This window comes from Phaeodactylum tricornutum, chromosome 1 (genome assembly GCF_000150955.2).
Source record: "Phaeodactylum tricornutum CCAP 1055/1 chromosome 1, whole genome shotgun sequence".
NCBI classification, from domain to species: domain Eukaryota; phylum Bacillariophyta; class Bacillariophyceae; order Surirellales; family Neidiaceae; genus Phaeodactylum; species Phaeodactylum tricornutum.
In genome coordinates this window covers 1,344,394-1,366,522 of record NC_011669.1, presented here as the reverse complement: position 1 = coordinate 1,366,522, position 22,129 = coordinate 1,344,394, and the positions used below count along the sequence as shown (strand labels likewise).

At 50.0% G+C, this 22,129-nt stretch overlaps 8 protein-coding genes across 8 annotated transcripts; 5 read left to right on the top strand and 3 right to left on the bottom strand.

The window, feature by feature from the left end:
- Positions 1 to 160: 160 nt before the first annotated feature.
- Positions 161 to 1,913, top strand: PHATRDRAFT_42868 (predicted protein; the record flags this gene model as incomplete). Its single annotated transcript, XM_002177241.1, has 3 exons — positions 161 to 1,552; positions 1,698 to 1,834; positions 1,908 to 1,913. Exons 1-3 carry the CDS (start codon positions 226 to 228, stop codon positions 1,911 to 1,913), a joined length of 1,470 nt encoding a protein of 489 aa, XP_002177277.1. The 5' UTR covers positions 161 to 225.
- A 39-nt stretch (positions 1,914 to 1,952) lies between these two features.
- Positions 1,953 to 3,870, bottom strand: PHATRDRAFT_42867 (predicted protein). The gene has a single exon (XM_002176734.1). It carries the CDS (start codon positions 3,705 to 3,707, stop codon positions 2,031 to 2,033), a length of 1,677 nt encoding a protein of 558 aa, XP_002176770.1. The 5' UTR covers positions 3,708 to 3,870; the 3' UTR covers positions 1,953 to 2,030.
- Positions 3,871 to 4,022: 152 nt separating this feature from the next.
- On the top strand, positions 4,023 to 6,728 carry PHATRDRAFT_42866 (predicted protein; the record flags this gene model as incomplete). The annotated part of the gene is made up of 3 exons (XM_002177240.1): positions 4,023 to 4,316; positions 4,396 to 4,523; positions 5,111 to 6,728. The coding sequence occupies 3 exons, from the start codon at positions 4,023 to 4,025 to the stop codon at positions 6,681 to 6,683; spliced, it is 1,995 nt and encodes a 664-aa protein (XP_002177276.1). The 3' UTR covers positions 6,684 to 6,728.
- A 32-nt stretch (positions 6,729 to 6,760) lies between these two features.
- On the bottom strand, positions 6,761 to 12,494 carry PHATRDRAFT_56605 (predicted protein). Its single transcript, XM_002176733.1, has 3 exons — positions 10,606 to 12,494; positions 8,660 to 10,512; positions 6,761 to 8,581 (listed from the first exon to the last, which is right to left on the bottom strand). The coding sequence occupies exons 1-3, from the start codon at positions 12,194 to 12,196 to the stop codon at positions 6,932 to 6,934; spliced, it is 5,094 nt and encodes a 1,697-aa protein (XP_002176769.1). The 5' UTR covers positions 12,197 to 12,494; the 3' UTR covers positions 6,761 to 6,931.
- Positions 12,495 to 12,643: 149 nt separating this feature from the next.
- Positions 12,644 to 13,942, top strand: PHATRDRAFT_31963 (predicted protein; the record flags this gene model as incomplete). Its single annotated transcript, XM_002177239.1, has 4 exons — positions 12,644 to 12,811; positions 13,008 to 13,238; positions 13,485 to 13,575; positions 13,665 to 13,942. The coding sequence occupies 4 exons, from the start codon at positions 12,644 to 12,646 to the stop codon at positions 13,940 to 13,942; spliced, it is 768 nt and encodes a 255-aa protein (XP_002177275.1).
- A 150-nt stretch (positions 13,943 to 14,092) lies between these two features.
- On the bottom strand, positions 14,093 to 14,749 carry PHATRDRAFT_9070 (predicted protein; the record flags this gene model as incomplete). Its single annotated transcript, XM_002176732.1, has 2 exons — positions 14,093 to 14,400; positions 14,479 to 14,749. 2 exons carry the CDS (start codon positions 14,747 to 14,749, stop codon positions 14,093 to 14,095), a joined length of 579 nt encoding a protein of 192 aa, XP_002176768.1.
- Positions 14,750 to 15,082: 333 nt separating this feature from the next.
- PHATRDRAFT_42864 (predicted protein) lies at positions 15,083 to 16,729 on the top strand (the record flags this gene model as incomplete). Its single annotated transcript, XM_002177238.1, has 1 exon — positions 15,083 to 16,729. The coding sequence occupies exon 1, from the start codon at positions 15,203 to 15,205 to the stop codon at positions 16,727 to 16,729; it is 1,527 nt and encodes a 508-aa protein (XP_002177274.1). The 5' UTR covers positions 15,083 to 15,202.
- A 1,174-nt stretch (positions 16,730 to 17,903) lies between these two features.
- Positions 17,904 to 20,712, top strand: PHATRDRAFT_51407 (pol1-like DNA polymerase; the record flags this gene model as incomplete). Its single annotated transcript, XM_002177237.1, has 3 exons — positions 17,904 to 18,947; positions 19,149 to 19,357; positions 19,641 to 20,712. Coding segments are annotated over 3 exons (2,325 nt in total), but the record flags the coding sequence as incomplete, so codon positions are not given.
- Between the last annotated feature and the right edge of the window lie 1,417 nt (positions 20,713 to 22,129).

The window sequence follows — 22,129 nt, the reverse complement described above, 5'->3', positions numbered from 1 at the left end:
TGGAAAAGGTTTGATATTTGAATCACTACAAGTTGGGGTTGCTCGGTGAAGTCGATAGCAACGACTCACAGTCAACTGTCAGTTGATGGCGAAGAATGCCGACCAAGGGCTTTTTAGACGAGAGTGGTAAGAGTTCGCCTAACTTTCCACACCAGTGACAGAGAGACCTCCAAAGATGAGGCGATCCATCGAAGGTCTTCCATAACATTTGCTCCAGCAACCATCATGAAAGATTGTAGACTTACCTATGCATCGGGCTTGTTGTGTCTCATTGTGTCCTCGGGGACCAGCTTCAGCACAGATTGTCCCCTGATACCAAACGCATCCTTCCATACACTTCCATCATCGTGTCCAACCACAAAAAACAACCAAAGCCTTCGGGAAAGTGCTTCAAAAATGACGCACATTAACAATATGATCGCTTGTTCCGTTGGCGGTGGGGCGAAAACGCGTTCCCGGCTACCCTCCAAGAAACAACAGGTCGCTTTGCGAGCTACGCAAGCAGTGGAGTTGGAAGAAGGCGAGCAACGACAAATACAAAGACGTCAAGAACGGGGCATGGCGATAGCCTTGTCTTCGGTCTATTTTACCGTCATGGGTGCCAAATGCGCTTTACCTAGTGTATTGCCCATGCTTCTGGCGCCGTCGACGGGGTTGACGTTTAGTCCCTCGTGGACTCTTCCGCCACAACAATTGATGGCTCGACAGCTCACAGTGGCGACGCTGGCGGTGGCGGTTGGAAAATTGGTCCTTGGACCCGTCATTGACCACGTCGGAGGTATTCGGTCTTTGCAAATTGCCCTTTCGCTGCTTGCTGGATTGTTGGCGTTGATATCTACTACGCAAAGCTTCTTGGTCTTTGCCGCGTCCTGGATCTGCGTCGACTTTATTTTTTCATCCTGCTGGGCTGGTTGTATCAACGCCATTCACCAAGCATTTTCGGCGGACCAATGGGCGTCGCGAGTCGGTATGCTGGCCGCTGCTGCCCGAGCCGGGAATGCCGTCGCCTTTGCCTTGTTTGCTTCCGTACTGCAGTATTTTGGAACCCGCATGGTGCAACCCTGGAGGGTCGTGTTCACTGTTTCCGCCGCCCTACAAGTAGTCTCGGTGGCGCTTTTGACCATTTTTGGTCGTGGGGTGTCGGACAAGGCGTCTGCCGATCCTAGCGAAGAATCGTTCGTACCCAATAAAAAGCCGACAATGAAAGATTCCTTACTTGTTTTAAGGAGAGAATCCAAGACTCCCGAGTTCTGGTTGCATCTTGTCAGCCGGTCGTGTCTCATGGTGTTTGCGTCATTCCTACTCTTTGTACCAACGTTGATGAGTCAAGTATACCGGTCGACGCCAGCATTTGCCGCCCAAACAGGATCTATCTACGCCGTTGGATGTTTGCTGTCTATATCACTGGGATCATCATTGTACGCGAAAATATCGAAGCGCAAACAAGCAGCTTCGTTGGTGGCACTATTGGGAGCTGCTGCCGTCAGTTCCATCGCCCAACTACTGCACGTCGCGGGAATTTGGACACTGTCTGAAACTGCCGCTGCTGGATGTATGTTTCTATGGGGGTTTTCTTTTGCAATACCTTTCTACAGTGAGTCCATTCCTGCACGCATTTGCGTGCTTCTTTCGTGAGAGACATTGTCGCGTGGACATATTCTAAATCTCACTATTGGTTTTTATCTATTCCGAAACAGTCCCACCATCGCTCTATGCTCTCGCTCGGGGAGGAGCTAAATCATCGGCCACGATAGCAGACGTTTTCGACATTGGGGGGTTTGGACTGCTCGCCGCCTTCAATGGCTACGTCGCCGGCATCGAGCACGCCGTGAAGGTTGCTTGGGTGCCGACCTTTCAAATAACAACACTCTGCAGTCTACTGTCGCTTCTATCATTGTCGGTGGCAGTGTTAAGAGAATAAATAGTACCAATCTACAGTTGGCAACACCGATATACTTCATGACAATCTATTACTTTGTGTTTTTGCACCTGGAGGTCCACTTTGGACGGGTCGTCGTTTTTCCAAGTCCTCAGCGCGTTGCAAATTTTTCTAGTCGCGTGTCGCTTGCAGCTACTTTCCTCCGGACCCCTTCGGTGGAAATTCCTTCGCTTGCGGATAGTGGCGTCTTTGTGGGTACCGGAAACGATGACACGACGTTCCCGTCCAGCGCTGGAAAATGCTCGCCCAGCAAATTCATTTTCCCCTTGCTGAGCTGCTTGCTTCGTGTGCGTGTTTTGGAACCCTTGCCTCCCCGCTGTGGGTCCTTTTGCTCCTTGCCAGATGCACTTCCGTCCCCGATACTTTTCATCTCGTTGGGGGAGGGTGAAGGGACCTTCGCATCACGGCCTTGTTTCCGGTTTCCGCGCGAGCCTTTTTTGGTGGTGTTCCTTTTCACTTCCGAGGGGGTTCGAGGTTCTTGTGGAGGCAACGATTGCTTCTTTCCAGACTGATTGCAAAACTGACGGGGTCCTTTGGATCTGAACACTTTGTGAGTAGGCTTTTTGGATTCTGGACTGTAGACGTGCTCTTCCACGGCTTTGTGATAGCCTACTATCCCTCGGGAAGGAGTCCCGTCCGGCACGAAGGACGGGTCGGTCAGGTTTTCCGGCGGAAACAGAGCGAAGCCTTCGTCTTCTTCGGGTGCAATCGTGGCGGCCGTCGATGTCACCGACAAGGGTGGTGGGGGTGCCATGTCCGCGAACTCGCCGTAGTCCCAAGGGTCGGGTTCCCGAAGCACAACGGGGTGGTCACCGAAGGATTCCGTGGTGGTGTTGCCGCTCTGCACCGGTTCGGAGGGAACGTCGGCGGCACCGGGTGGTACCACGTCCACGTGGAAGGGCGCGGTTGGCATCGCACCAGCCGCAGCGTACAAGTGTTCCGATGCCGGAATGGAATAGCCGCGTTGTGGGGGTAGGACGTAATTCACGGCGACGAATCCTTGTTGGGGAGGGTAGGCGTAGGGATGCATTCCATGACGAGTGTAGTAGAGTAAGTTACTTGCTGGATGGTACATGGCGGTAGCGAGATTCGGCGGCATCCAGGCGGGTGCGGGATAGGCTGCGGGTATCGTACCGTGATTGACCGCACTGGCACTGGAACCGTACGGAGGTTTGATTGAATCTACGGTATACGGTTCGTGTCCGTCGGGGGGCGTACCGGTAACAGCAACGCGGTCGGTGCCATGCCGATTCCGGACCAGTACAATCCATTCGTCATTGTCACTCACACCCAAGACTGTACTGTGTTGCAACGCCCGTCGTATCCACGCGGGGTTTGCGGGTTGGTCGACGACTTGGGCGTACGTGTTGGGCCACGACAACAACGACGACGATGGTGTCGTAGCCATGGTCTGACTCTGACTGGCCACGACGAGTTGAGCGTGATAGTGTCGGACACGGGGGAACCGTCCGAGTGCTGCGAGTGGTACACACCAGGTTTCGGAACGACTATTAGGCAAGGGACGTAGTAACGATTGTAGATACCGATCGTGTGGCCAGTTGGTCTCACCAAAGTAGTATTCCATCTGGAACCGCAAGGCCGTCAACAGTCCGGGGACGGTATTTTCCGGAGACGATGGTGTCACTGTTGTACCGTCGTGACGAGTCGTCTCGTGTACAGGCGTTGCCGTCGACGGCACTACGACCACACGAGGAGTCTCGTTCCGATCCGCATCGGAATTGCCGTGGGCTGTCGGGATTGGAATCATTCGAAAAAAGTGTCGCCGTGGGCGTGTGGCGCCAGCGACCGTCTGTAGGATGGGATGGGGTCGATCCGGACGTAAGGCACCCCGAATAATGGGTAGACACTTCTCACACACACACACACACAGTTGTGTGTCTGGTTGGTACTTTTTGAATAAAAAAACGGCAGTGAGGGAGGGAGAAAGAGAAACCAAACGTTTGTGCGTCCTACCTACCAAGACGTAAGGAAATGTAAGGGATGATACATACCAATATACCCGCAGGACAATTCCTTTTTCTAGCCAGACGGCACGTACCGTATCCCTTTTGACAATCGAAAGATGGAATGGGAGGGGGAACACTTCAAGTCCGTGTACCGGGAACTATCCAACGAACCAACGGGGATGGAGAAATCGTACCCGAGTGTTTCGTCTGGTTCCGTCAGTAGTAATAAAATCCAATCCGTACCCACACGTCAACGATGCTTTTGGTTGTTTGGTCAACTAGTGTCCCGAACAAGGTGTACGAGAACAAAGTTGGTCCCCAATACCAACCCAACCCAACACGATGGACTGGGAACGGAAAAAAAATTCCCGGATGGTTTTCCCGTGCCATTCCGAGTAGGTATTCCTACCGTAGGTAGAAGAAAACCCGTAGTCCCACTGGCTCGTTTCTTTGCGACTGGTTCCCTACGCATACTACCTATATACATAGATGTACATATACATGTATACATACTATTTCCTGTACCGACGACAACCACGAATGTTCCCCAATACTACGAATGATTTGGGCGCGGACGGGGGGGGGGGAATGGGTCTCGGGTGGGTATTCCCGCCAAGGTAGGATGGTACACGGATACCTATGCAACTCTACTAGAGGTAGTTAGTTCGCACTGCGACACAATTACGAGTGGGGCTCTGCAGCGATCGGGAATGGCACCGGGAGATTGGATTCGTAGGATTTGGCGTCCGTCCGACGCTCGTACACAGGTCCTCCCTCGTTTCTCGGTTCGGCACAATCCACCTCAGCACTCTAGTAGTAGTAGTAGTAGTAGTAGTAGTAGTAGTAGTAGTAGTAGTAGTAGTAGTAGTAGTAGTAGTAGTAGTACTAGTAGTAGTAGTAGTACTAGTAGTAGTAGTAGTACTAGTAGAGGTATATTATACCGTTCGTTCCCCATCCTTTTGTTCTCCATCCTTTGTCGCGGTGTGGGCCCAAAAATCCACACATCCGCACGACACCTCACGACACTCCATACCTACCTACCAATCACACAACCAATTACTTGCATCACTCCTGTCCATACAACATGGGATTCCTACCATGAGGTTGCTATCATCGGCCACGCTACGAGCGTCTCAATACCGCACACGCAACAGGATCGTTGCCATTCCGACTCTGGCCAATGGGCGCTACGATGATACCTCAGACGATTCCGTACGAGGTTGTGGTGGCAGCACACCAAAGCGTGTACCCCAACGATACGGACACTCACCTTTAACACCGATTGCCACGGGCGTCCGACGGTACTTGCACGTACTACCCACCGCATTTACGACAACCACAACCACAACAAACTCCGATGGAACAATGCATCCCGAGTATTGTCCGAGACGCGACGTTCGCCAGCAGCGGCTTTTCAGTCTCGTCACCTGACGGAAATCACTTGGTTGCCCGAAGTGCTGCAGAATGTTTCGGTCTGGGGTGGCAGTGGTTATCTCCTCAAAGCGATACACGCGGACGGTGTAGTCCCCTACTGGGCCTGCTTTGCCGCCATTAACGTAATGGTCCGGATCGGATTGTTTCCGCTCGTATTGTACGGCGCGCAGACCTCGACACGCTTCGCCAAGGTCGTTCCGGAAGTACAGTTCCTACTATCCCTCTTTCAAGCCGACTGGCAGCGATTGCGCCAAAAGAACGCGCCTTTACGCGAACGACTCATGCTTATGCGGACCAATTTGGGGACGCTGGGAGGAATTTACAAACTGCACGGCATACACCCCATGGCCGTCTTTCTTTCCCCCCTCCTACAAGTACCACTCTTCTGGTACGTTTCCGTCGATCTGCGCAAAATTGTGAACGGTCTCGATCCCGTACTGGCACAGCAACTCGTGGAAAGTAGCGTGGCGTGGGTGCCGGATTTGACCGAAGCGGATCCGTGGTTCGGATTGCCCGTACTCGCCGGACTCGTCATGTACGCCAACGTAGAAGTCGCCATAGGCCGACGCAGCTTGAGCGGACCCTCCGTGGCCAAGGCCGATACCGGTGTCTTGCTCAAAGATGTCTTCCAATCGCTCGCCGTATTCATGCCCTGCTTTACCTCCCAAATGCCCGCCGGGGTACAGATCTACCTCGTTACCAGTTTCCTCTTTACGATGGGACAAAGCGCGGCGCTCCGGACCGAAGCCTTTCGGGCCGCCGTCGGCTTGCCCTCGCTGGCGACCGCCCCGCCGCCCGAGGCCAAGTACGCCAACCAATTCATCGCACTCAAACAGCTCGAACAAAAGGCTCGTGAAATTCGAGGCGACGGTCCCGTTTTGGGAAAAGGCGTCCTCGCGCTCGACCTGGAATGCTCCTTCCCCGGCACCAACCGACCGAGCACCATTGTCGGCAGCGGGATCGATCCGTGGCAACCCGGGGCCGCCCTGCCGTCGCTCACGGGACCACTGTCCGACCGAGGCCGCGTCGAACTAACGCCGACCAATCCCGCGGCCTTGCTGCCACCGGGGACGCCACTCGTACACGGGGTGACCGCACCGGTGGCGCTGCTCCGGGAACGAATGGCTGAGCGGGAACGGTTGGCGGCCGTGGCCAGCGCCGCACCGGCCGATGCGGACCGTCAGTACATGCCCCGCATCGATGACGAAGTCATGGCCAAGGCCAACCGTGCGGAAATGCCCATCGCGACCCGCATTGTCGAACGCCGCAACGCCGATGTACCTCCGTCGTTCAAACGACTCCGTAAAGGCCGGACCGGTAAACGTAAACCCAGCAAGGGTTGAACGTAACACTCACTTTTTTTTAGGAAAAAAACGTTTGATTTGTTCTATACTAGCACTTTCGTGTAGACAATTGATGTAGTGCAAAATACCTAGTTAGTCCTTTCATTACGTTGTGGGTAATAATGATACAGGGACGACAAACATGCACAAATTGTAAGCTCCTGGATAAAAAAAAGCTGGAGTCTTATACAAGAAGATGGGATCAACGTTTCCTGGATGACTGTCTGAAAGGCAAGCGTGCAGACGATCTAATCGGCACATCGCTGACCCTGTTCAGGAGTTAGTTGACCACCAATTGGCAAAAAGCACATGGCCCCATCCGGAGCCGAAGCCGACACCCGCAAAGTTTCGGAAATCAGGTCCGTGTCGGTGACCAAAGCAGTACCGGCCTCCGAAGGTGGATACACCTGCCAAAATTTGTCCTTCTCATCGTCCCAATTGTCCAAAATCGATTCGGCACGTTCACTTCCCGTTAGCTGGTAGTGTCGCTCAATCATGTGCTTCAACTGAGTTTCGCCTTCAGTAGTGGCGAGTCTTTGGTACTTGACAATTTCACCGTTCACTTTGCTTTCGAAGGTACCATCAATGTCGTAAAAGTATCCCAGGCCCCCGGTCATGCCGGCACCGACGTTACGACCCACGCTACCAAGCATTACCACCACACCGCCGGTCATATATTCACAGCAGTGGTCACCCGCGCCTTCTGCGACGGCGAAAGCTCCGCTATTTCGCACTCCAAAGCGTTCACCAGTGCGGCCATTGGCGTGGAAATCACCACCCGTTGCTCCGTAGAGGCAAGCGTTTCCAACGATACTCGAGTCTGCGGAGACGAATCCAGCATCGCTGGACGGAACCACAGTCAGTTCACCACCGTGCATGCCCTTGCCAACGTAGTCATTCGCTTCTCCGCTGAGACGTACAGACAACCCTGGAAGAAGAAAGGCACCGAATGATTGACCGGCGCTCCCCTTGAACTCGACGTTAATCTGACCTTCAAATCCGTTGTTTCCGTGAGCACGAGCAATGTCTCCAGCCAGCATGGCGCAAGTGCTACGATCTGTATTCTTAATATCAAAGCTCAATACTGCTTCGCCTTCATTATCCGCGATAACCTTTTGGACATCTGCATTCTTGCAGAGCTCACGGTCTAAGTCAGAGCTGAATCCATTGACGTGTACAATCTCTTCCTTCATTATTTGTTGACCACCGGACATGGTGGCACGGAGGAATGAACGGTCTTCGGCCGTATTCGGAACGCCCGAGAAAAACGGAGACAAATCCATGCCCTTGGTCTTGGCGACGCGTTCCATTTGGGTATTTGAATCCTTCAACAAATCGGCACGACCAATTAGATCCTCAAACTTGGAGTATCCGAGATGGGCCATTAACTCGCGAATTTCTTCAGCGACAAATTCAAAGAAATTTACCACGTGCTCCGGTGTGCCCGGAAATTTTTTGCGTAGTTCCTCCTTCTGGCTGGTAACACCGACAGGACACGTGTTAAGATGGCATACTCGAGCCATAACACAGCCTTCTGCAATCATAGCTATGGTTCCAAATCCAAACTCCTCAGCTCCCATCATGGCAGCAATAGTTACATCTCGACCAGTGCGAACACCCCCATCGACACGAAGCGTTACGCGATCGCGCAAATTGTTATTAAGTAGAGCAGAGTGAGCCTCAGAGAGGCCAAGCTCCCATGGGCATCCAGCATGCTTAATAGAAGACAGTGGAGAAGCGCCTGTACCACCGTCGTTTCCAGAAATCTGGATGACGTCAGCGTCAGCCTTGGCAACACCGCAGGCAACAGTTCCGATACCGATGGAGGAAACAAGTTTGACAGAAACACCGGCGCGCTCGTTGACGGCATGAAGATCGTGGATAAGCTGGGCAAGATCCTACAAAAGGCATCAGCAATATGTGTTAGTACAGTATTTTCGCAAAACACTGTCAATTTGTGACCCAGCACTTCATACCTCGATACTGTAGATGTCGTGATGAGGAGGAGGTGATATCAGCGTGACACCAGGCTTACTCGCACGCAAAGTTGCAATGTAGTCGGAAACCTTGGTTCCAGGAAGCTGCCCACCTTCACCAGGCTTAGCACCTTGAGCCATTTTAATCTCCAGCTGTTTGGCGGTAACCAAGAATTCCGGAGTAACACCGAAACGCCCACTGGCAACTTGATGGATGAAGGAGTTGGCAGAGTCGCCATTCTTAAGCCCTGCTAAATGAGGGAAAGTGGGACTTCGTCCTTTATCATCAACGTCCCTTATGGTCCGTCCGCGAACAACATCTTCTCCTCCCTCTCCTGAATTTGATTTGCCCCCAATGCGATTGACAGCAATGGCAAGCGTTTCATGAGCTTCCCGACTGAGAGCCCCAAGAGACATTGCGCCGGTACAGAAACGAGTCATGATTTCTGAGGCAGGCTCAACATCCTCGATGGAAATACTGTCTCGGTCCGATTCAAAGTCAAGCAGGTCGCGGATGTTGGCAAGAGGAGCGGATTCAATACTTTTTTTGAATATCTCGTAATTGGCGACACTCTTCGGCTTGATACCGTTGTTTTCAACTTCGTAGCGGTTGGTGGCATCGCTGACTTTCTTGTCCAAACCGATAGCGTCGTGCAGCAATTTGGCCAAATCAGATGAGTTAATGTGATATTCTCCAAACTTGGGAACTGGTTTGTAGAAACCGTAGTTCGCCAACTTCATCTTCATATCGGCCACTTCTGGTCTCATCATGACGGTTTCGGAAGCAACGTCGTTGAAGTTGACACCTCCAATTCGGCTCGTTGTTCCCTTGAAGCTGGTACTGATTATTTCCTCTCCAATTCCAAGAGCCTCAAAAATCTGAGCGCCCTGGTAGGACGTCAAGAGAGAAATGCCCATTTTGGAAAGAATCTTCAAAAGACCATTCTCAACAGCGGAACGGTAGTTTTCCTGTGCCTTCGAGGGAGTTGTTGTTTTGAGCTTACCGCTTTCCATCATCTTTTGCGTTCGATCGCTCTGATGCCACTGACGGACAGTCTCAAGAGCAAGATAGGGATGGACAGCATTCGCTCCGTAACCGACCAAGCAAGCAAAATGATGAGTAGACCAGGCCGATCCAGTCTCGACAATGATTCCAGTGTCCATACGAAGACCGGCTTCGATGAGACGATGGTGCACTGCTCCAACAGCAACGAGCGGAGGAATGTATGTGGTCTCGTCAAGAATGGATTGATCCTTCGCCATATCGCTCAGAACGAGAACCTCGGCTCCACTACGGACCTCCTCGACAGCTTTGTCACACAAAGCATCCAGACTAGACTTGAGTCCAGAAGGACCGACAGACAAGTCGTAACGAGTGGAGAGAGTGTGCTGCTTAAAACCACCGTTTTCTTTCTTTGACAATTCGGCAATGCGATCCATTTCGGCCCCGTTCAAAACCGGGGACTCCAAATGAATGAGTCGGGCACCGTTCTCTGACACCTTGTAGATGGATTCCTTCTTCCCCAAAGTCATCGCCAAAGACATTACGATGCCTTCACGCAGGGGATCGATTGGAGGGTTGGTAACCTGGGCAAATCGTTGCTTAAAATAATTGTAGAGAGGGTGTGGCCTTTCCGAAAGGCAGGCCAGGGGAGCATCGTCACCCATTGAGTAGGTAGTTTCCTTGGCAGAACCGGCCATGTCGGCAATCTGCATTCCAATGTCTTCCAGGCTCCAACCAAACGTCGCTTGAGCAAAAGTGGCTGTCTGATCGTCGTATAAACGTTCTTCAGAGGAATCAATTTTAACAACATCCTTACGTTGGTTCTTGATCCATTCTCCGTAAGGATGCCCTGCGCACGTTGAAGTAACAAGGAGACGAATTTAGTTAGATAGGTCAAGCATCGGGACATGAGGGAAAATCTTCGGCAAAGTTGGGCACTTACGACTAGCAATCTCACTCTTGATCTTGATATTGTCCTTAAATTCTCCCGAAGAAAGATCAACATTAATCATTTGACCAGGTCCGAGGCGTCCCTTTTCCACAATGTCCGATTCTTTCAAACCGGGAACAACGCCTGTTTCACTCATCATGTACACTGTACCGTCCTTCCCGATAGAGTAGCGTGCTGGGCGCAATCCGTTGCGATCCAACGACGCACCAATCGACTTGCCATCCGAAAAAACCAGAAGAGCTGGACCATCCCATGCTTCCAGCAGACCACCATGGAACTTGTAAAAGTCAGTAATTTCCGGATTGTTGACTAAATCAGGATTGTTCATGTACGCTGTTGGTACCATCGCCATTAGAGCACAGGGGGCACGGTGACGAGACATGGTCATGAGCTGAAAGACGGAGTCCAAATTGGCCGAATCAGACCGGCCCAAATCTACGACAGGTTCAAGTACAGTCGGAAGGTCTTGTGTGTTGCACATGCCAACAATGTTGATGGTGGCATCGTAATCGACCAAATCTTCCGTGTCGGTAGGTAGGCTCTTAGCAGCTTCACGCGCCTTCACCCAATTAACGTTGCCTAGTAGCGTGTTAATTTCTCCATTGTGTCCGACTACGCGCATGGGTTGCGCGAGTTGCCAACGGGGATTGGTGTTGGTGGAAAACCGCCGATGAAAAATGACAAATTTGGTCGTGTAATCTTCATTGACCAGATCCTTGTAAAACAAGGGCAACACGGCCGACTGGACCATGCCTTTGTAAACAATGGTACGCGAGCTGAACGAGGCTACATAAACGTCTTCGTCGTCGGAGTCGAGTCCAAGTCGCTCAAGCTCGACGCCAAACCGACGACGAACAAGATAGAGGGTACGCTCGAAACCATCCCGCTCCTCGTCATCATTGGAGAGTCGTGCAGGGGCCTTGACGAAAAATTGCCAAATACTGGGCATGGCGGCACGGGCGAGTTCCCCCAAAACGGAAGGATCCGTCGGAACCTCCCGCCAACCCAAAAACTCGAGCTCGTTATTCTCACAAACCTCTTGAATCATGGTCTTGACTTTTTCACGGCGAGTTTCGTCTTGGGGGAGAAAGGTCATACCAACACCGGGTTGGGGACAATTTTCCGACCTGAAGGAATCCAACAATTTCCACGGAATCTGGGTCATGATGCCGGCACCATCTCCAGAGACACCATCTCCACCGCAGGCCCCGCGATGCTCCATACATGTTAATGCCGAAATACCCTGCTGTAGCACCTTGTGGGTACCGAACTCTTTACCAGATTTCGTGTTGGCGATGAATCCCACACCGCAGGCGTCACGTTCTTTGGTGAGCGCGAGCGGACCGTCAAACATATTGGACGGCTTGGAATCGTCCCAGGCCATTTGGAGCCGGGTAGACGGACTGGAGCAGTATGGTGTAGACCAGGAGGTAGGATTAGGTGTCAATGTTGGTCGGATGGAGCGGGCGTTGACTTGTGTATGTAACGAAGCGACGCGGGGAGACTGCCGTTTGAGGGAATCGGGCACGAACGCCAGAACTGGAGCGACAGCTCCTAGTACAGCCATGCCTCGAATGTTCATTGTTGATGGTGTCAATGAAGAGTAGAGTGATTACCGAGTTAGTGATTGTAAACAGTGATTGGTGTAACTTTCCTTCGTTGATACGGAGGCAGTCGATTGGATCTACAGAGAATATCTCGCAATATAGGTACCGAATTCTGAATAATCTACAACGATCGCAGACAGTCAACTAAAGCAGTCACAGAATAAAGAAAGAAGGAGTAGTTTGAAAACTCTCTGATCCCTTATACGATCCAATTTCTGAAAGACCGTGGTGTCACAAAGATACAAACAACCCAACGTCTGCTGAGAACTCTGCACTTGCACAAAGAAAATATGGGAGAGCGATCAAAAAGGCGTTTTGGGGCTAGAATTCTCAGAGCAGACTGACTGTGACAATGGATTTTGATCTCGCGGGGAATTGGAATGTGTGGATCTGATGAAGCTTCCGCAGGTTGAAACGCGCCGATGACGTGGGATGGTGAACCCGAAGAAAAGGCAAACGTTTTCGGGTTACACAAGGCTATCCAGAATTCCTTTTCAAACAGTAAAACGGATATTTCCATCACATTCCAGATTCTACAAACAGGTTTTTCACGTTCACTCCAGCAGTCCAAGGCGAACGCAGAGTTCACGGTAAGTAATAGGTAGGTATTTGGTCAACAGCGACTGTAAAAGACTGAGGAGATTTACATTTATATTTTGAAAACGACACGGTGACATACTCTTAATATAAGCTGAAATGTCTTGGTTGTCTTTGTAAAATGCTCATACCTGCTACGAGGAAGCTACTGTAATGTAAAGTGGGATCTCTGTCGACGAGACATTACAGTTAGTAGAAGCGCCTCCGACAGCCGCTTTCATCGCTTCGCATGCAAAGAGCCCGAGCGCAAGCTCGCCAAACGAGGTCATCATCACGGTGCTCCTCCAAATTCACAACATACGGGAAACCCCTCATCACAGGATCCTTATCGTCACCATGCCCGATCAATCCAACAATATCTTCTTCAATAAGGAAACGCTAGCCTTTTCGTTTCCTTTAATTCTTGTCTGCACAACCTACGTAAGTAGCAGTAAAGCACGAATCCGATGATGTCCGTTTCTATACTCTGATTTTACGTAAAGACCGCATTGATTGGGCGTATACAGCCGTGAAAACGGGCTGTTTTTTCGCAAATGGTATTCGTGTGCAGTATTTTAGGCGATGGGGGGTTTAAAGGCCGGAAATCTTCATTTTCTGGCCACTCATCGCTCACACTGTCGTTTCTTTTGTTGCTGTATATTGCACATTTTACTCATCAATGATCAGGCATACTTCACATATGTTCCGTTAAACATCGGCCTACCCATCATCGGAGGACTCTTCGTCCTTTACCAAATACGGTCATCTGTCAAGGCTCGTAAGTAGTTTGACAAGTAGATATGCTATACAATGGTGTATGATTCGTTTGTATTCACAATTGTGTTCTTTTTCTCATCACACTTTTAGAACAAGCACAAAAGCTAACGCATATGGATGAACGTACTATGGAGTCTTTGGTCAATGAGCTTTCTGGTGCCGCAGATGCCGACGCGTCGAATGCATCCAAACGGGCCGAAGTGGAAAAGGCCAAGAAAAAGGTGGCTGCGCGACTCGTGCAAGAAAAGAAAGTCGAAGCCAAAAAGGCTGGTAAAAAGAAAAAGCCCAATCAACAGGAGGAGGAGGATTTAGACGATGATGCTCTTTTGACATTTGTAAAGCCGTCGTCCAAAGCCAAGAAGAGCTAGTATATCATTACAAGGTTTCTCCTTATTGAATCTATACCTCTTTCATTTGAACATAGCAATATAGTGTCCTCTGACCATGGTCCAACCATATCAAAAATGTTTCTTATCAGGCGGTTTATGAAAGGCAAGCCAACGCCTTCATTCTGTGTACTATAGCTCTCCACATTGCACAATGCGGATTGGTAAACGCGGCTCGCTCCCATTCACTGGAGCCGCTTCACACTTTCGTACCGTCAACATGCTGTCTGCATCCAAAACCTGACCAAATACCACGTGTTTACCGTCAAGCCAGTCGGCTTTACCACAGGTGATAAAAAATTGACATCCGTTTGTGTTCGGTCCACTGTTGGCGCTTGATAGAAGGCCGGGTCGATCATGCTTGTGCAGAAAGTTTTCGTCCGGGAAGGAGGTTGCGCCGTATATGCTCATTTTTCCCGAGCCGTCGTGATTGACAAAGTCTGCGAATCGTTACGAACATTGAATCAGTATAAACAGTCTCATCCAAAGAGCCCCATCGTAGGAGGCGTGCTACGTACCTCCACCTTGAATCATGAAGCCTTTAATGACGCGATGAAAGATACTGTTCTTGTAGCCGGTAGGTTGTTCGTTCTGCAAGAATTCTCCGGTGCAAAACTGTCGAAAGTTCTCGCATGTTTTCGGACAATCCTGTTGAAAAAGTTCGATTTTGATCCGTCCCAACGGCGTCTCGTTGTCGCCTGACTCCCCCAAAGACACATCGAAAAAGACGACGACATTTCCCCTTTCGATAGCTTCCATCACTGTCGGATCTGGACTCGTCGATGCCATTGCAAAAGTTAGCGTCCCAAACTAATGAGAAGTTGAGGCACCTTGTTGGTTAATTCGTGTAGTTTGCTTCGCTCACAGTGGTCATTGACCGAAATGGTGTTGCCAGTAGTGTAATGTAAGTTGCAGAGGGCCGTCGGAACAAAAGAAAAACCAACCGAGCTGTTTATGGGCAATCTTACAATCAACTATTGGAGCATGGAACAAGGAATGTTGGATCCAAAACAATCATGTTATCTTTTATGATCCATTTCAATTGCGAAAATGTCAATATCGGAGAGCATCATAAGACCTGCAACAGGTGCATTAACAGTAAATTTTGGCCATAAAGCGACTCTGGCCCTGTTCAACACCAACGTTCCTATTTTTCCTTTCTCAATTGGCGTGCTACGCAATAGCAGGAAAAGCGTCAATTGCACTGCTACCTGAGGCCGCGGCTCAACTGTCACTTTGTATATGTCGGACATGCAAGGACAATTCCGCGGATGGCGAGCTGTCCTAGGCTGCACGTACGAGTCGCTGGCTGCGTTTCGGATCTGCCTGGGTATGTTGCTGACTCTGGAGTTGGTGCTCCGTTTTCGTTTCTTGCTTCCATTCTATTCAAACGAAGGTACACTGCCTCTTGATCTTCTGATGGGGAAAGTTGATAGTCTTTATAAGCATGTTTGCTTTCACTGCTATTTCGGAGAAGTGTGGGAGCAACAAATACTTTTATCCGTTCAAATTATTCTTTCAGTGTTGCTGACTTTGGGATATAGAACCAATTTCGTCGCTCCCGTGTCATGGTTTTGGTATCTGAGTTTAACATTGCGAAATACGTGGATGAACTATATTCTCGATCGATATATTCACTACTTGCTCTTTCTTTCCATGTTTCTCCCGCTGGATGAACGATGGAGCTTGAGAGGTGCCACTTTGAAGAAAGAGAAAGGAAACGTCGTTCTTTCTCCTGGGACGATTTTTCTGAAACTGCTGGTTGTATGGATCTATGTTGATGCCGGAGTCGGAAAATATATGGACCCTCTCGGTGGATGGACCTACCACGCCGACCCCCTACCGGCTCTCGACACATATGCTCGCCATACAACTGTCGCCCGCTACATGTATGCACTTTTGGGGCCAGAGGGGCTCCGTGTTATGACTCCAACGGTAGTCTGGGTGGAGTTATTGGCAGCTCCGGTGGCTCTTTTTGGTCTGCTAGTGGGAAGCACTTCTCTGATTTATTTCGCGGTGATTTCGATTTGTTCCTTGCACGTTGGCATTGCGTTGACCTTGCGCAACGCTGCACTCCTGTCGTTTCTTGCCTGTACGCCCTGGTGCACCTTTCTACCTCTTACGTCAAGCATGAGTGGGGCTAGCTTTCAAATTTCCAGGCCTGCAACCGGCAAAGTGCGTAATACGGCGTCACTCGTTTTCATCCTATCCATGCTGGCAGGTAATTTGTGGTTGGAAACAGTAAGCCAAGCTTGCGATCAAAGCGTAAAGCACATATGGAGCACTGTTTTTCACAACCGTTGGAATGTGTTCGTGGGAGCCGAGGAATACGTGACCTGGGAGATCGCTCCGGGTCAGTTGGTCGATGGTTCCGTCGTGGACGTTTGGGGGCGCACGAACAGCATCAGCTGGGATTTGCCCGGATCCGGTGCACCGTGTACGGCCACGTCTAGACCCGGACGTTGGCGGTCATTCCCGTACCTAGCTGGGTTGGAAAATGAAGACGGAGATGCTCTATGGAGCTACCTGTGCCGGGAATGGGATCGCGAAAACGACGCAGACCTCCACCCCGAACGCAAGCTTGTCAAGTTCAACTTTTTTATGCTGCAAGCCGATGTTCTACCAAATATGCAGTTTAGCCCGACACGCAAGCGACTCATTCAATCGTTCGAGTGTGCTACAGCCGAGGTGCAGCAAGAAAAAGCAATCGAGGAAGGGGACGGTGGAAGACGAGAAGAAGCTCCATCGCTCTCTGACTCTGAGTTGTGAACGCTTTCATACAAGGGAGTGTAAGGGACCGGGTAAATAATATTTCTATATCAGCAATAGACTACAGGCCTCTCAATGTTTGAAAGGCGAGTCTAACATTGATCGAAGAGTAACAGTAGGTCGATTTTTTCGAGGAGGGTTAGGGTTGGAAACCCTTCTCTCCCTTTCACTACAGCCTTCTTACGTTATTAATGTCGCAAATGTTTTCAACATCCGGGTCGATGTCGGTTTGAATACACAAGTAGAAAAAGCCCGCGCTCTGGAAAGCAAGCCATATCGTGCCACACCAACCAACGAAACATGGGCCCCCCCTCCTCCCAAAACGGAGAACACGGAAGGCCAAAGCTAGATGCTTTTCTTGCTGCTCTATTTTCTCTCCGAACACAATCATTGTCGTTGCAATATCTACTCGAAACATCTACTTCTCGGTTACTCGAACGAGAATTCCTCTCTCTCTCTCTTTATTGACAATCGCTGTGCTTTGCTGTGATAGCTGCTGTGTGTAACAACATCTCGGTTGACTTACATGGCGGGGTGCTCTACTTCTTTTTCGCCAAGACTCGATTGTCGCCAAGCTGTTATCGTGCCGTTTTGTCTTTCTTTACTGCTCATTTTACTTCAGTCTACCAGCGCCTTTTGTTTGGGTAGTCAAAATACAGCAAAGAGTATGCCGTCGGCATCATTATGGGTCACCAACCTGGCTCGATCGACCACCCGACGTGTCCAGGTGACCAAACGCACCCCCTTTCAGACAACGACAAGCCTGAGCACACCGAATGGGTTGCGCCGATGGCCACAGACTTACGCAAGATATGGTTGGAAGTCTCAGTCACGACTCTTCTCTTCTGCCTCCACGGTTGCTCAAACACCCGACGTCCTTGAAGGCGACAACACGGGCGGCCAACATCTTGAGGAGTATCGGTCGGACACCGCATCAACGGTGAATGGGTTGAAAAGTACAAGGAGTCCTCTATCTATCGAAGATCGCTTAAAGGCTTTGAATATTCAGTCGCGTCCCATACCAGGTGGGAACTGGGATGTTTATGACCCCGTGGGCTGGGCTAGAGACTTTGGTCGTCGATCGCCGGAAGAAGATGCCCGACTACAGGAGCTTACCGTCCTCAGACCTGGCGACGAGGGATATTTTGACGTTAGCAAGACAGAAGTACCCCACGTGACCATTGTACGTACCAAGGCACAAGCCCAAAAGGTCCTAAAACGGCTTTTTGCAGCCGACCCGTCTATCTTTCACGCCTGTGATACCGAGGTCATGGCCATTGATCTCAAATCGGTCGGACCGGTTGGAAATGGCTACGTGACTTGCGCGAGTGTCTATTCCGGGCCCGACTTTGATTACGGACTCGGCGAGGGTCCAGGTTCTTGTTTGTGGATCGACAACCTGGATGATGCTGCTGGTATTTTGCAAGAATTCAAGGCGTGGTTCGAAAACCCCAGGTTTCTCAAAGTTTGGCATAATTACGGCTTCGATCGACACGTCATGTGGAACGAAGGAATTGATGTGCAGGGTTTAGGTGGAGACACGATGCACATGGCTAGATTACAGGATACATGCCGGTCGAAAATGGCAAAAGGTGGAGGTTACAGTTTAGAAGCCTTGACGGCCGATTTGTTGAGCCGTCGCAAACAGCCCATGAAGGAACTTTTTGGAGTGCACCGTTTGCGCAAAGACGGTAGTGAAGGTGCTTTGGTCGATATCCCTCCCGTGGAAAGTATGCAGCGCGATCCAGAATCGAGATCCATGTGGATCAAATACTCTTGCTACGACGCCGAAGGTACATGGCTTCTTCGGGAAGAATTGGAAAAACGACTGAAAATGAAGCCGTGGATTGGGAATAAAAATTTGTGGGACTACTATTTTCTACATATGCGTCCGTTCGCAGAGGTACTCACAGATATGGAGCGACGTGGTGTTCGCGTGAACGCGAAAGATTACTTGTTCAACGTGGAGCGAAAAGCACGGGAAGACCGAGTACACCACTCTAAAATCTTTCGCGAATGGGCTGCCTCAAAGATTGGACCCGATGGGCTCGCGCTGAACCTTTCTAGCGCCACGCAGCTGCAGGCACTTTTCTTCGGGGGCTCCGAAAACTTAAAGACAAAAGAACAGTCGGAGACAGTAAGGGTGGTGAAGGTACCACGAGATGAAATACCAGAAGACGCCTTACATGCCCTCGAAAATCAATCGAAGGCTGAGGCTGTGGGGCAAAAGCAAATTGGTAAGTAGAGAAACAGTTTGTTTGCGTGTGGCGTTGAACGTATGAGCACTAACGAAGGCATATTGTTCGCTTTAGACGGTGGCGATCAAACTGATGAGCTGGACCAAATGAAGGCGACTCAACTGAAGATTCTTTGCAAGGAGTATGGTCTCAAGACTGCGGGAAAAAAGGATGAGCTGAAGCAGCGCATACGCGATCATTTACTCGCTCCTGTACAGGATAAGAATATCGATGATTTGGAGACTATGTCGGATGATGATTTGCGAGACATGCTGATAACTCGCGAATTACAGTTCGCGGGGACAAGAGGGGAGATGCTTGATCGGCTGCGTGCCGATCTCGAGTTTACTTCTGGTGTTCTTAACGCCGTTTCCCCAACAGATCAAGATGGGTATAGAGCGGTAAGCGAAGCTCTTGAGGCTGCAGCAAGGAAGGATGGCGGAGGCGCAATAGGAGAGATTTTGGACGAGTTGAATGCCAAGAGTAATACTGCCTCAAAGTATGTTGAGATAACAATTCCGAGTCTCGGTCTGGAGCCCAGTAAATACACTACGGGCGGGGCTCCTAGTGTCACAGCCGACGTTTTGCGCGCCTTAGCTGGAGATCCGTTCTCTGATCCCCCCAAATACGGTTCGGTGAGTTGAGAGCACACTCTTTAGATGCTCGTAACGAAGGCATTTATTTACTAACACGACTCTTTTTCTTCAGGCGTACGAGAACTTTGGAAAAGAAGGATGTGAAGCTCTCTTTAGCTTATGTGCTATTAAATCCATTGATACCATGATTGCGACGTTTTTGACAAGCCTCCAAGAGCGTGTGGATAATAAGAGCCGCGTCCATTGCTCGCTGAATCTAAATACGGAAACAGGACGACTCTCTTCTAGAGGACCCAATCTGCAAAATCAACCTGCCCTTGAAAAAGATACATATCAAATTCGGAAAGCCTTTGAAGCGTCGCCTGGGAATAATTTGATTGTAGCAGATTATGGGCAATTAGAGTTGCGCCTCCTGGCAAGCATGACTGGTTGTAAGTCTATGATTGAAGCTTTTGAAGCGGGTGGCGATTTCCATTCGCGTACGGCAATGGATATGTTCGATTACGTTAAGGCAAAGGTCGATTCGGGTGAAGCCCTTCTGGAATGGGACTACGCAAAAGGAGATCCGCCGAAACCGTTGGTGAAAGATTTGTTCGCTTCGGAGCGCCGAAAAGCGAAGACGCTGAATTTTTCCATTGCATACGGGAAGACCGCTTTTGGCTTGAGTGATGATTGGGGAGTGACTCTTCAGGAGGCTGAAGAAATGTTGAAAGCATGGTACAAAGCCCGTCCCGAAGTCGACGTTTGGCAAACACAAGTGAAGCTAACCGCACGTAACCATGGTTATACTCGTACTTTAATGGGACGGTATCGAGATCTACCAGAAGCAAAGAGTAAAAGGCAAAAATTTGCAAAACAAGCAGAACGGGCCAGTATCAACACTCCCATCCAAGGAGGTGCGGCGGACATCGCCATGATGGCCATGAACAAAATTAATGCAAACGAGAAGCTCAAGGCACTTGGGTGGATCCTTCTGCTACAGGTGCATGATGAAGTTATGTTGGAAGGTCCCGAAGAAACCGCCAAAGAGGCTTTCGACGAGGTTTTGAACAATATGCAGGAACCTTGGGTGTTCGGTTTAATGAAGACTGCAGTACCGTTGTTAGTAGATGGTTCATACACCCACAAAACTTGGTATGATGCCAAGTAGAGACAATTGAAGGAAACAATATGCTATGTATATATATAATTTGATTATGGCGCAGTCAATCACCGTATTCCACGGTGTATCTTCTGTTAGAAGACGATAGTTGATGTCGATATGCGCATCCGCCTCTGCAAAGCGATTCTGTTGTGTCAACTGTAAGTTGTTACTGGCCAAGGCTCCGCCTCGTTCATTACCAAGACTTATAACAACGCCAAAGGTAGATCTACAAACGATGTATCTTCTTTGAGCTTCGAGCAAGTCCAGCCTTTTTCCGAACATGAGAGAGTTCAATTTTTGCTTGGTAGGACTTGGCTTGAGCAGCTTTCATGACTCGTACTGCCTCGCATCTAGCCTCCTCTGCTTGGACCAATTGGAGCTTTAAGCTGGAAACTTCATCGCGAAGCAACATGATTTCATTAGAAGCTTTTATCAGCGCTGACTTGTCCAACTTTGGCACGCCTTCACTAATGTAAGCAGCGGTTGCAATGTTGGGTCCCTGATCTTTTTTGGGTATGTGTCGTAGTGCATCTTCGCTCATGGTCATGAAAAGCACCGCCTTGGCATGGTCACTTCCAGTGTCTATGTTGTCTCCTTTCGGTTGATCGACAATACGCGATTGACGACGACTTTCACTTTCGACCTTTCGAAAAATTGATTTCAGTGAGGCCAGTTCCTCCTCAAGCGACCGGGCATCAACCTGATATCGTTCCTTTTCCTCAGTTATTTCTTGTAGTCGATGTTCTAAGGCGAGCGAGCTTTGTTGCAACCTTTTATACTCGTTTGTGGGAATTTCACGTGATTGAACCGTGGACAGACTTCGACGTGTTCGCTCGAGCTCAGTCGTGACGGACTTCAACATACGCTTTGTTTTGTAGAGGTCCACTTGTAGACTTTGTTTTGAAAGGGTCGCGGATTTCGAGGCTTGGACTGATTCATGAGGTTGATTCTTGCGCTGTGCACCCTCTTCTAGGTCCTCTTGAGAAATTTCGAGGCGTAGTTTTCGCAAAGTATCCCTAGGTGGTCCATTGAGTGTTGGTGTCGACTGTGAAGATATGCCTTCACCGTTCCTCGAGATTATAGGTTCGGTGCGTTCGAAATTGTCCTCGATCGCAAACGTGACCCGGCGACGTGGCCCTGGGGGACGAGAGGATGGCTGCTCATGCTTTATGCGCCAGTCCGCCCGAGGTAAGCGGACGCCCTTGGGCGAACCGTACTGTGTCATTGCCATGCATTCTTTTTCAGGATACGTTGGGTGGACCATCCTTTTATCGTTCGTTTGTTTCCGGGGATCCCGAGGTCCGCCTTCATCGGCGAGCTGCAGTTCCGATTTGGCCGAATCATCGTGTACAGCTGGATTGCGATAGATAGCTTCATTTTTTTGTTTTCTTACTTCTGGCGTATCGTGACTGTAGTCGTCTGT

What these genes read in the sequence shown, in the direction of transcription:
- PHATRDRAFT_42867 (XM_002176734.1), bottom strand. Translation starts at nt 3,707, where the DNA reads ATGATTCCAATCCCGACAGCCCACGGCAATTCCGATGCGGATCGGAAC.
- PHATRDRAFT_56605 (XM_002176733.1), bottom strand. Translation starts at nt 12,196, where the DNA reads ATGAACATTCGAGGCATGGCTGTACTAGGAGCTGTCGCTCCAGTTCTG. An exon ending in CAAGAGTGAGATTGCTAGTC is followed by an intron (nt 10,513 to 10,605) that starts GTAAGTGCCCAA and finishes CAACGTGCGCAG; the next exon opens with GGCATCCTTACGGAGAATGG. An exon ending in ACGACATCTACAGTATCGAG is followed by an intron (nt 8,582 to 8,659) that starts GTATGAAGTGCT and finishes TGCCTTTTGTAG; the next exon opens with GATCTTGCCCAGCTTATCCA.